Source organism: Impatiens glandulifera, chromosome 1 (assembly GCF_907164915.1).
Source record: "Impatiens glandulifera chromosome 1, dImpGla2.1, whole genome shotgun sequence".
Taxonomy (NCBI): domain Eukaryota; kingdom Viridiplantae; phylum Streptophyta; class Magnoliopsida; order Ericales; family Balsaminaceae; genus Impatiens; species Impatiens glandulifera.
Window position 1 is genome coordinate 161,132,115 of NC_061862.1, and position 11,563 is coordinate 161,143,677.

Genomic DNA, 11,563 nt, shown 5'->3' on the forward strand with positions numbered 1-11,563 from the left:
TATATTCTTATAGTTATATTTTCTCTTCCTATCTCTAAAACTACTTATAATTTTGGTTACATCTTCTATTTTGTTTTTTATTGACAATATTTCAATTCTATTTTTTTTTTTTTTTGCTACATCTCCATTTAATCTTGAGTTTGAGGACATTTTAGGTTGGAGGTCTGTTTAACTCTTTGTTAATATTTTTTTTTATAAAATTTTAATATTTTTCTTACTAATTAATATAAGAATAATGACAGAGAACAAAAATTTGGTATCATGAATGGTGTGGGGAATGATGTGTCAACACGTGATTGAATTTAAATTTAATTAGAGAGAAAAAAATTATATTTTTCAAATTCAATCACGTGTCGTGTTGACACATCATTCATGACACTAAATTCTCACTATGTATCATTACTCTTAATATAAACAACACTGACATCATATCTTTTCTCTTAAGTAGAGTTTTTTTTTTCTTTTCACTTGACAACGGTATTTTTGTTTTAAGGTGGAAATCCCGTCCCCGATCGGGACAGAAATAGTTTATATATAAAATCTTCGTCAGGCGAGCTTGGTAGATTCGGGACGAGGATCGTAATGCTAATCCTCTAACCAAACCGCCTCATTATCATCCCTACTTCTAAGGTTCCTTTTGAGCCAAATGTACCACCAAACAAGGATTAACAACTAAGTTTATCTCGAAATCCAATTGAGCTCATAGTTTGAATCCAAACTTCTTGATTAATAAGTTGTTGAAAAATTGAATGTCATTTATAATTAATCTTAAATAAATCAAACAAATAGAGGTTTTAGATCAAGTGAATTAAGTTTGTACAATAAGTTAAATTTTGAAACAATTTCAAGATTTTGAACTCCTCCTGTAATCTTGGATTCTAATTTATACTTATAACTCAATGACAAAACATATCACACTTATATATATAAACATTTTTTAACTAAGTATTGCACCATAATTATATAGTGATAAAAACCTTAAAAAAAAGTCTTGATTTATTTTAGTTCAGAGTGAAATATTCTCTAGAAAGGACCGTTTGAATTTTCAAAGGCAGAGGAGAACAAAACGACAAGAGTTGGATACTGTGCCAGCACTAATGGAAAAAAGATGACTCATCCAACAGCAGCTACCTAAGAACAGGATCAACATCAACTTCTAAACAAACAACCGCTCAAGCTTTTAAACTTTAAAGTTTAAACACAAACACAAACACACAGAGAGAGAGAAAAGAAAGATTAATGTTCTTCAATTCTTAGAGAGAAAGAGAGAGATGTTGGAGGGAAAGGGTTTGATAGAAGACACAGACATGCCTGTTAAGATGCAGATTCAAGCCATGGCTGCCGCTTCCCAAGCTTTAGATCTCTACGATGTTGTTCACTGCAAATCCATTGCTGCCCACATCAAAAAGGCAAACTAACAACTATCTCTATTTCTCTTTCATTTGTAAAAGATTGATAAAAACAAAGTCTTTTGTTTGTTCTAATTCAGGAATTCGACAAGAGATATGGAGGCGGTTGGCAATGTGTGGTTGGATCAAATTTTGGTTGTTTCTTCACTCACACAAAAGGCACTTTTATCTACTTCACATTAGAGACACTCAACTTCCTCATCTTCAAAGGTTCTTCTTCTCCTTGAATTGGGTTTTTCTTCTACAACCCTATTTTCTATGTATGTATGTATGACTTGTCCAACACTCATAACTAGATTATATAAATCATGATTAGTAAAAAGTCTAACAAATATCAAACTCAATTTATCCAAATGGCAACAATGTGTAGTAAAAGTCAGACAACCAATTTGCCTTATTATTATGGCATAACAAAATATATAGATGGGTCTAAACAACAGGAGTCAAGAGTGGTTTATTTGAGAAATGTGCTTCCAAGTTCCCAATAACCAAATCCGCCATAGCCTTTCGAGTTTCCACAGTCCCACTTCCCACATGAGGAGTCAGAACAACGTTCTCAAGCTCAGCAAGCTCTTTAGGTACATTGGGTTCATTCTCAAACACATCAAGCCCAGCCCCAGCTAATCTCCCTTCAACCAGAGCCGAAATCAGCTCACCTTCATCTATATGTGGACCTCTCCCTATGTTGATCACGAAACCCTTTGGACCCAATGCATCAATAACCTCTCGGTTAACGATATGACGAGTCTCAGAAGTTAGGGCACAAGCCACCACAAGTATTTGACAGTTTGCAGCCAGTTCTATCACAGTTGGGAAATACTTGTAGTTTGAATCAGGCTTTATTGATCTTGAGTAATAGCTAATTGGACACCCAAATGCCTCTGCTCTCTTACCAATTGCTTGACCAATCCTGCCTAGTCCAATTATGCCAACTGATTTCCCACTGAACTGCAACCAACAACAACAAAAACAACAAATTTCAAAACCCTAAATCTCAATTTGTAGTGAAGAAGAAGAGAATGATTCAAAGTTCAAACCTTTGTAGTCAACTTGAAGTCACCTTTCTTCCACAGTCCACTCCTAACATACCGATCAGACGCTGGAATTCGGCGGAGGGTCGTGATCATCAAACCGATAGCGAGGTCTGCAACGTCATCAGTCAAGACGTCTGGAGTGTTGGTAACCCTAATTCCCTTCTCTTGGCATTTCGTTAGGTCAACCTTGTCCAGACCGACGCTAAAACTGGAGATGATCTCAAGTTTGGGTAGGGCTTCGATAAGTTTGGCGTCGGCTCCTGCGTGTCCACTGCCAACTACAGCGCGGATTAAGCCGGAGTTTTCCTTGAAGAACTCCGCTTTATCTGGAAAGTTCCAATATCGGATAAGATTAAACCGATTATGAAGCTCCTGTTCAAGATACGAATCGCAAGGGAACACCATCAAAACTCCAATCGATTTCGCCATGATTGTGTTTGCTGAATGAATCAGATGGATGGTCGGCTGCCTTGAGAAAGTACTAGTAAATAAATAAGAATTTATTATTATTAGATTAATGAGTAATATATTTTCAATTAATAATTTGATTGCATTTTGTCTACACCGAATATTCTACTTACTACATATAATTAAATTATATTAACAAATTATTCGAATTTGGATAGAAATTTGAAATTAAAAAAATGAAATCAAAGTGTTTTTATGTATGGATAATAATGAGGTGTTTTGGAGTGGAGAATATATTTATTATCTCTGCATTGTTTGATGGGATTTATTTTTACTACAATTTTCATTAATCTCACCACTTAGGTTTCAGGGAATTCAATAGATATCATTTATACCATATTTTTAAAAAAATATATTTATATAATAATTTTTTATAAATATTTTTTTTAATATAATATATATAGTAATATATTAAAATTTCATATTATTATAAAAAAAATTAAAATTTTTATAAAATATAATAAATAAATAAATATATTGATAATTTTACATATTTAATTATGTTTATAATGTTTGAGGCAGAAACATGGTGAGATTGAGGTGGGTCGGGGACACATATACCATCATCGCCCTATCCCTGGTTAACTGGTGAAAAAACGCCCAAATGGGAAAATTCAGTTCGTTTGAGATAGAGTTAGGGTCAGATCGAGGTGGGTTGGAGACAAAAATATCATTCATGTCCCATCCCCAATCAACTAGTGAAAAATCGCCCAAACGGGAAAATTCAGTTCGTTTGAGACAGAATTAGGGTCAGATCGAGGTGGGTCGGAGACAAAAATACCATCCCCGTCCCGTCCCATCCCCGGTCAACTAGTGAAAAATCGCCCAAACGGGAAAATTCAGTTCGTTTGAGACAGAATTAGGGTCAGATCGAGGTGGGTCGGAGACAAAAATACCATCCTCGTCCCGTCCCATCCCCGGTAACCTGGTGAAAAATTGCCCAAACGGGAAAATTCAGTTCGTTTGAGACAGAATTAGGGTTAGATCGAGGTGGGTCGGAGACAAAAATACCATCCTCGTTCCATCCCCGGTCAACTAGTGAAAAATTGCCCAAACGGGGAAATTTAGTTCGTTTAAGGCAGAATTAGGGTAATATCGAGGTGGGTCGGGGATACATATACCATTCTCGCTTCATCCCCGGTACTCTGGTGAAAAACCGTCCAAACGAGATCAAGATCCTCTGCTCCCAATACCTTCATGTTCCTCTTGTTCCCTCTCACATGGAAGGGGTAAAACTGTCTTTTTACAAAAAAATATTTATTCAACTTTTACCACTCCATAGAGAAGGTGGGAACAGATAACCCTAGCTGGTCCAAACGAGAAAATTCAGTTCGTTTGAGGTAGAATTAAGGTGAAATCGGGTAGATTAGGGACACAAATACTATCCTCACCCCATTCATAGTCATTGTCAAAATGAGGAAATTCAGTTCAATTATGAGGAGAGATTTCAAATTGTCATTCATAGTTTTAAAAGACTAAATGTCAATTCTCACCTATAACCCTTAAGTTAAGTTGTAGTTAAAGTAAATAAAACAATTAAAAATGATAAAAAAAAAATATTTAAAAGAAAAGTATAAGAAATGAGAGAAAATATTTAGAAAAAAGTATATGAAATGATAGAAAATATTTAGAAGAAAAGTATATGAAATGACATCACTTGGATTAAAAATTGAATAAGAGTGATAATTTTCAAATTTATACTTTTTTCTCAATATTTTTCTGTTATTTCTCAAAAAAATAAAACAATATATATAATATATTTTCAATTAAGGTACTAAACCTTTAGACTAAATCAAATTTATACATGAAACTCTTTTCAATGGAATAATTTGAAAACACATAAATAGAAAGACCATTTTGAAAAGTAATAATAAAATTGAATGGTGAGTATAAACAAATAAAAAAGAATGGACGGTTGTGTGTTGTTTAGTTAGGATAATGAGAGAGAAAGGTGGGTGTAATGGTTAATTAAGCAGGATAGGGTGTTTTCAAATTTTTGGCTGGCATTTGACCAAAACGAGAAAAGCAATTGCCCCCCAACCAACTTCTTCTTCTTTTTCTTTCCTTTTCCTTTTCCTTTCTTTTAAGAAAGCCAAAAACAAAAGCTTTCAAATAAGGGAATTCAAATTTATATAAAGAAAGAAAGAAAGCCCCCCACCCTCAATTTCTTCTTTAATTTTATTCATTCTTCTTCAACAGCTAATGCTCCCCACGTTCTAATTGCATCATCTTCATCTTCATCTCCTTTTTCCATTATCGTTTTCATGATGGTTCAAGCTTCAGAGGATAACAAGGGTTCAAAGTCTCGTTCACCCACTAATGAAGAAACCATTGAACATCTCATAAAAAGTATATATCTTTGATCTTCTTTATAATCATTTTCCATTTCTTTCCTTTCAATTCTGATTGGGATGTTATAGGTATGGAGCTGATGAAGGAGAAATTTTCTAAGCTTCTATTAGGAGAAGATATGTCTGGTGGAGGAAAGGGTGTTTCATCAGCCTTGGCATTATCAAATGCAATAACGAATCTTGCAGCCTCTGTTTTCGGAGAACAGAGGCGTTTAGAGCCAATGGCGGCCGATACCAAAGCAAGATGGAGAAAAGAGATCGATTGGCTATTGTCTGTAACAGATCAAGTTGTTGAGATGGTTCCAAGCAGACAGATTGGTAAAGATGGGACTAATATGGAGGTAACTTACTATTTATTATTTTTTCATGAAAACCTTTTCATTCTTGAATCCTCATCTTCTCCATTCGTATCAGATCATGACGACGAGAAAAAGAAAGGATCTTCTCGTTAACATCCCTGCGCTACGCAAGCTGGACGCTATGCTTATTGTGAGTGTTTCTTCTTTCTTTCTTTCTGTTTAAGAAAAATTCAAATTCCTCAAATGTTATTGTTGTTGGAATGGGAACAGGACTGTTTGGATAATTTCAAGGATCAAAACGAATTCACTTATGTATCGAAAGATTCAGACGACAGCAAGAGGAAAGTTGATAAATGGTGGATACCGACACCCAAGGTTCCGCCAAACGGGTTGCCTGATGTTACGAGAAAATGGCTTTTGTACCAGAAGGATTCGGTTAACCAAGCACTGAAAGCAGCCATGGCAATCAATGCTCAAGTTATATCAGAAATGGAGATACCAGAAAACTACCTTGATTCTCTCCCAAAGGTAAATTGATTGATTAATTATTAGTTTCGATTTCCTAATTAATGAATGAAATGGAATGAAATGAATGCAGAATGGAAGATCAAGCCTGGGAGAATCTATCTATAAGAGTATAACGGTTGATTCCTTCGACCCTGATAATCTTCTTTCAACGATGGACTTGTCAGCAGATCATAAGATACTCGACCTCAAGAACAGGATAGAAGCATCCATAATAATATGGAAAAGAAAGATGAATGCTAAAGAAGGAAAGTCTGGGTGGGGTTCGGCCGTAAGTTTGGAGAAGCGAGAACTCTTTGAAGAACGAGCTGAAACGATCTTGCTCATTATCAAACACAGGTTTCCCGGAGTTGCACAGTCTGCGTTAGAAGTCAGCAAGATCCAGTACAATAAGGTACAACAAAACAAACAGAAACACAGCTTCTTTCAGTTTCATTCATTTGACAAAGTTTTTGTTTCCAAAATGTATTTGAAACAGGATGTGGGACAATCAATTCTTGAAAGCTATTCTAGAATAATAGAGAGTCTGGCCTTCACGGTTTTGTCAAGGATAGAAGATGTTCTTCACGCTGATTCAGTCGCAAGAGACCCATCAGTCGGGGAGAAAAAGAGGGCGACAATTCCTCATGCAAAAGGATTGAGCAAATTTCCAAATGCTAAAGAGGAATTAGAAAAGCTCAATATGATGGCTACTCCAAAATCCATGACACTTGTAGAGTTTGCAGATTGGCAAGAGAATAAAGGAAGTCTAGGAGACAGAGTCGACTTAACCGATGAAGTCAAGTTGATGGTCAAATTGGCTAATATCGACACAAACCGGAGATTCTCCTATGCAGAAAATTTGGGCGTCTTGAGAAGCCCAACCGCACGCCATTGACATAATAACCAGTTAACAGAAACTAAAAGCGAATGAAACCATCAAGAAACTGGCCGCTAGGATGGACTTGATTTTGATTTTCAGACTGACCCATAGATAATTTATACATCAATCAAAATTTCCTGTATAAAATTGCACATAATCGCACTCGGGATGTGTTTATTAAGCTAAACACAAGGAAATCTGCTGATTATTGCAAGAAAATACCTAGTTTTGTTTGTTGATGCTATTTATGAAATAGAATTTAAATAAACAGAAGAAAAGTAAGACAATCAAACAACCAAACAAGTTTATATATTTTGTTCAATAGTTAACATAATGTAATTCAACATAATAAGATACTTTTTACATCAATCAAAATTTGCGCACAACTGCATTGAAGAAGTTTTCTTGTGTCGGGATGTGTTTATTCAGCTAAACGCAAGAAAATCTGCTGATTATTGCAAGTAATTCCTAGTTTTGTTTGTTGATGCTATTTATGAAAATAGAATTTAAATAAACAGAAGAAATTGAGATAATCAACAACCAAACAAGTTTATATATACTTTGCTCAATAGTTAACAGCATATCATTCATAAGTACATGTAATTCAACACAATAAGATACAAATTAACAAGAACATCAAACATGATGGATCAAGAGAAGGAAAATACCAAGATAAATGGCTTAGATTTTTCCACGAGGTCCAAGCTTAGGAGGGAGTTGAGGACCCTTCTTGATTGGCAAATCATCCGGGGATGCGGTAGCGCTAACATAAGCTAGCGTGGAACCGCCTCCAATGATCAAGAATTTCAATAACAATCCTCTCTTTGTGAAAGGAGCTGCAAATGTCTCAAAGAATTTGCTCTGCAATCAAATGACAAATCGAAATTCTTATATACTCTGTTCTAATGGAAATCAATTTGGTTTAAGATTTTGAAAGTTCACCTGAAGTGGGTTATATGGTGATGGTGCATCTGACCCATATACATCCCATTGGCCAGTGGTGTTTGCCAAATCTTCCAAATCAAAGTAAACACTTTTCTCACCATACTTAGCTACAACAACAGCTCCAGCCCTTCAAATTCATCAATTGAAAAGATTAAAGTTTGTTTTTTCAACATAAATCAGTAGAATAGAAGAAACCCTAGAATCAAAATACCTTTTGCTGGTGGTTCTAACAGTCTGGCGGCATGGCTTGAGATGGAGTTTAGTTCCGGCGATGGAGCTACCGGCGAGGCCTTTGACGGCGGCGGGTTGAATGGCGGCGAATGTTGCAAGAGAAGCCATGATCTTTTTCTCTTTACCAACTGATAAACTGATATCAGATCATTTTTGTGCAGTTTTGAATGTCGGATTTTTTAGTGCCACGTGGCAAGACGGTTATGATTCTGAATTGGAGACGATTTGGAGATCCATAAAATTGACGCCACGTGTAGAGAGTTGATAAGCTTATCTATAAACTATATAAATAAATTATTAAATATTAAAAATAGTCGTAGTTTAAACGTATTTATAAATAAACTTATTTTCCCATTCCAATGTATTTATTATTTTAGTAACACTTGTTAGGGAGAGAACAACAATTCACGTGATTTTTTATTTGAATTGTTTTGTTACACAATGTTTTTAAGGTTTGGTTGGTAGTTAATAAAAAATGATGAGATATAATATTTGTGTCTCCTGTCTTGATTCTTAATTTCATTGCGATTTTGTTTAGAACATTAATAAATTTAACTAAATATATTTATTTATTTTTTATATTTTTATAAATATTTTAAGTTTATTTATTTGTAATAATATAAATTTTTAATATTTTACAATATATATATATATATATATTATATTAAAATATTTGTTTATATAATTTATTAAGATTTTTTTTTTAGAGAGTAGGTATAATAGTGTACACAAATATTCCTAAACTGAAAGTGATGGAAATAAAAAGAAAATTGAAATAATACTAAGAGATCAAGTTAAGATTAATAAATAATTTATTATAAATATTATTAATATCCATACTATTAAAACTATATAATAATAATCATTTAATAAGATTTTAAATTTATATTTGAGAATAGATTAGGTATTAGTACTATTTTAGATACTCACAGTTTTCAACAAATATTTTTGTTATTAAAAATTGTATTGTCCTCACAAGTCACGACAGATACTAACCATTGTATATATTTTCAAGTAAAATTTAATATATAATTTTTTTTAAAGTTGTTTTCAAATAATTTATTCTATTATATATTGTATTAATAAATAATCTTTAGCTAGTATTATTTGCTTTGTTGTCACTTCTACGGATTATTTCTCGTGTGTCCTCTTTGTCTCACATGTTTGCAAAGCAACAAATGGCAAAATTTGTTTTTCATTTTTATAGTATAAAAATATTAAGTTATATTTGAAAATCAATTATTAGACTTATAAAAATTAGTTCAATAAACTTTGTCTCTCACAAAACCACATTTAATACCACATTTAATACCTAAGACCTCTTTTGATCTTTGGAATAAAACTCAGGTTTTATCCCAAAACCCAACAATCCCATCATCCATTAAATCAACCTTTTATTAATTAAAATACTCAAATTATCCCTATTTAAATATTTTATTTTATATTTATAAAAAATAATATATATATATATATATCTTATATTATTTTATTACATTATAAAATTTATTTTCATATAAATTAAATTAATAAATTATTTTATTTTAAAAAACTATATTAAATATAAATAAGTTTAAAATATAAATAAAATTATAACATTCTATATTATCTAATATATCATTTAAATTTTAAATAGTTTAAATAAATAATTATATTAAAAAATAAAGTGACATATATTTAAATAAAAATATTTATAACATTAATTTTATGTAAAAAAACCAGAATTTATCCAAATAACTCATAAATCAAACAAAACCCTGATATTTGATAATAAATTAGTTGAAAAATGAGATTTGAGAGATGATAAGATAGAAATAAGTAAACAATTAAAAGGGTAAAATTGAAAAAAAAAAAAAACTTGAAATAAGCAATCCTAATTTGGTCAGTTTTTTTTAGAAAAAACCAAATAATATCCTTATAACCCAAAGATCAAAAAGGCCTTAATGTCTTTTTTTTTCTTTTTTTAAACCAAATTTAATGTCTTGAAATCGTACGAGTAGAAACAATTAATTGCAGCCCATTAATTGTACTTGATTGCAATTCAATGGCAGCTATTTGAATGCACCCCCAATTTTTTATATGTTTTTTAAATTTGTTATATACTATGTTAGCGTTTTTTATATGATATTAATTATATAGGTATTAATTGTAAGGGGTTTAAGTTGTAAAAGGGTATTAAGAGGTATAAATTATATATGTTATTTGTATTTGGTTGAAAGTATAAGAGAGTTATAAATTGTATAGATTTTATAATTTTGTGTTTGGTTGGTAGTATAAAAATGTTGTATAAAATGTAAAAGACAATTTTACCATTTATATTTATATATATTTAATTTAATTTTTAAATTAATATTTATTTAATTTTAATTTTTTTATTATTTTTTTCATTCATGTGTTTTTTTATTTTTTATTTTATTTAAACATATTTTATGTTATGTTATAAAATGTTGCTAATAAATGTACATCTTTTGTTTATGTTGAATATATTGAAACTTTGTTTATTATTTATAATTTTCTTATTTCTTTGTTCAAGAAAATTTTTTAAACTCTTTAAATCTTATTTAATAATCAACTTTCTTACCAATATATTAAATCAGACCTTAGTAATAAGTATTTTTAATTTACCTAATTTAAGAATATATTTAATTAATAAAGAAAATGATTGAGAATCAAACTATTCACACTACTCACATCATTAATAAGATTACCATAATATATTAAATTATTTTATATATTTTATAGCACCAATAATTTATTTAAATTTTTAATTATTTAATATTATATATATTTTAATAGAATCTATATATAATACTTTTTTTTCAAAAATTTAACATTTTTGAAATTGAGGGAGTAAATGATCAGTATATTAACTTTTTTTATATATATTCACCAAACTGTAATTACAAAAATGTAAATAACATATCAAATAGGAAGAAAAAAAACATAATTAAAATATAAGGGTAAATATAAAAATAGGGCTTTCAAATAAAGAAAATAATAAAAGTAAAAGTATAAGGGTAAATATGGAATATATTTGTTTATATAGGCTTGTAACAGGTTCTACTAGGTACAAGTTTGAAGTATAAATTATATGACTTTCCAACACTGTTTATATAAAATAATTAACCAAACAATTAACTAAATTTACTATTGGTATTATTATTTTCTATACCTACAGTTTAATACTATCTAACAAACACAACCTATATATATTATATGTTACAAACTTAAAATTGATCTTACATTCTATTCTTAATTATTAACCTCATCAACTAATTAAGATTTTCTTTTAAAAAATCTGTAAAAATATATTTTTCTTTTTACAATTACTTTTATTAGAGATTTTCGTTTTTTTTTCAGCACTCAAATTTTAGTTGGTGTCGTGTTTTATTTGATGCGGCATCTTATTTACTCGAATCATATTTTTTATCCCAATTTTTAT

The 11,563-nt window shown here is 30.9% G+C and overlaps 4 protein-coding genes across 4 annotated transcripts; 2 read left to right on the plus strand and 2 right to left on the minus strand.

Annotated features, from left to right (window-relative positions):
- The first annotated feature begins 1,226 nt into the window (after window positions 1–1,226).
- Window positions 1,227–1,671, plus strand: LOC124920508 (dynein light chain 1, cytoplasmic). Its single transcript, XM_047461006.1, has 2 exons — window positions 1,227–1,409; window positions 1,490–1,671. Exons 1-2 carry the CDS (start codon window positions 1,272–1,274, stop codon window positions 1,634–1,636), a joined length of 285 nt encoding a protein of 94 aa, XP_047316962.1. The 5' UTR covers window positions 1,227–1,271; the 3' UTR covers window positions 1,637–1,671.
- Window positions 1,672–1,703: 32 nt separating this feature from the next.
- Window positions 1,704–2,909, minus strand: LOC124920507 (glyoxylate/hydroxypyruvate/pyruvate reductase 2KGR-like). Its single transcript, XM_047461005.1, has 2 exons — window positions 2,447–2,909; window positions 1,704–2,357 (listed from the first exon to the last, which is right to left on the minus strand). Exons 1-2 carry the CDS (start codon window positions 2,870–2,872, stop codon window positions 1,839–1,841), a joined length of 945 nt encoding a protein of 314 aa, XP_047316961.1. The 5' UTR covers window positions 2,873–2,909; the 3' UTR covers window positions 1,704–1,838.
- A 2,199-nt stretch (window positions 2,910–5,108) lies between these two features.
- LOC124920509 (rop guanine nucleotide exchange factor 12-like) lies at window positions 5,109–7,090 on the plus strand. Its single transcript, XM_047461007.1, has 6 exons — window positions 5,109–5,260; window positions 5,332–5,603; window positions 5,677–5,751; window positions 5,832–6,089; window positions 6,160–6,480; window positions 6,565–7,090. Exons 1-6 carry the CDS (start codon window positions 5,176–5,178, stop codon window positions 6,961–6,963), a joined length of 1,410 nt encoding a protein of 469 aa, XP_047316963.1. The 5' UTR covers window positions 5,109–5,175; the 3' UTR covers window positions 6,964–7,090.
- A 388-nt stretch (window positions 7,091–7,478) lies between these two features.
- On the minus strand, window positions 7,479–8,281 carry LOC124920510 (photosystem I reaction center subunit VI, chloroplastic-like). Its single transcript, XM_047461009.1, has 3 exons — window positions 8,105–8,281; window positions 7,891–8,020; window positions 7,479–7,809 (listed from the first exon to the last, which is right to left on the minus strand). Exons 1-3 carry the CDS (start codon window positions 8,230–8,232, stop codon window positions 7,630–7,632), a joined length of 438 nt encoding a protein of 145 aa, XP_047316965.1. The 5' UTR covers window positions 8,233–8,281; the 3' UTR covers window positions 7,479–7,629.
- Between the last annotated feature and the right edge of the window lie 3,282 nt (window positions 8,282–11,563).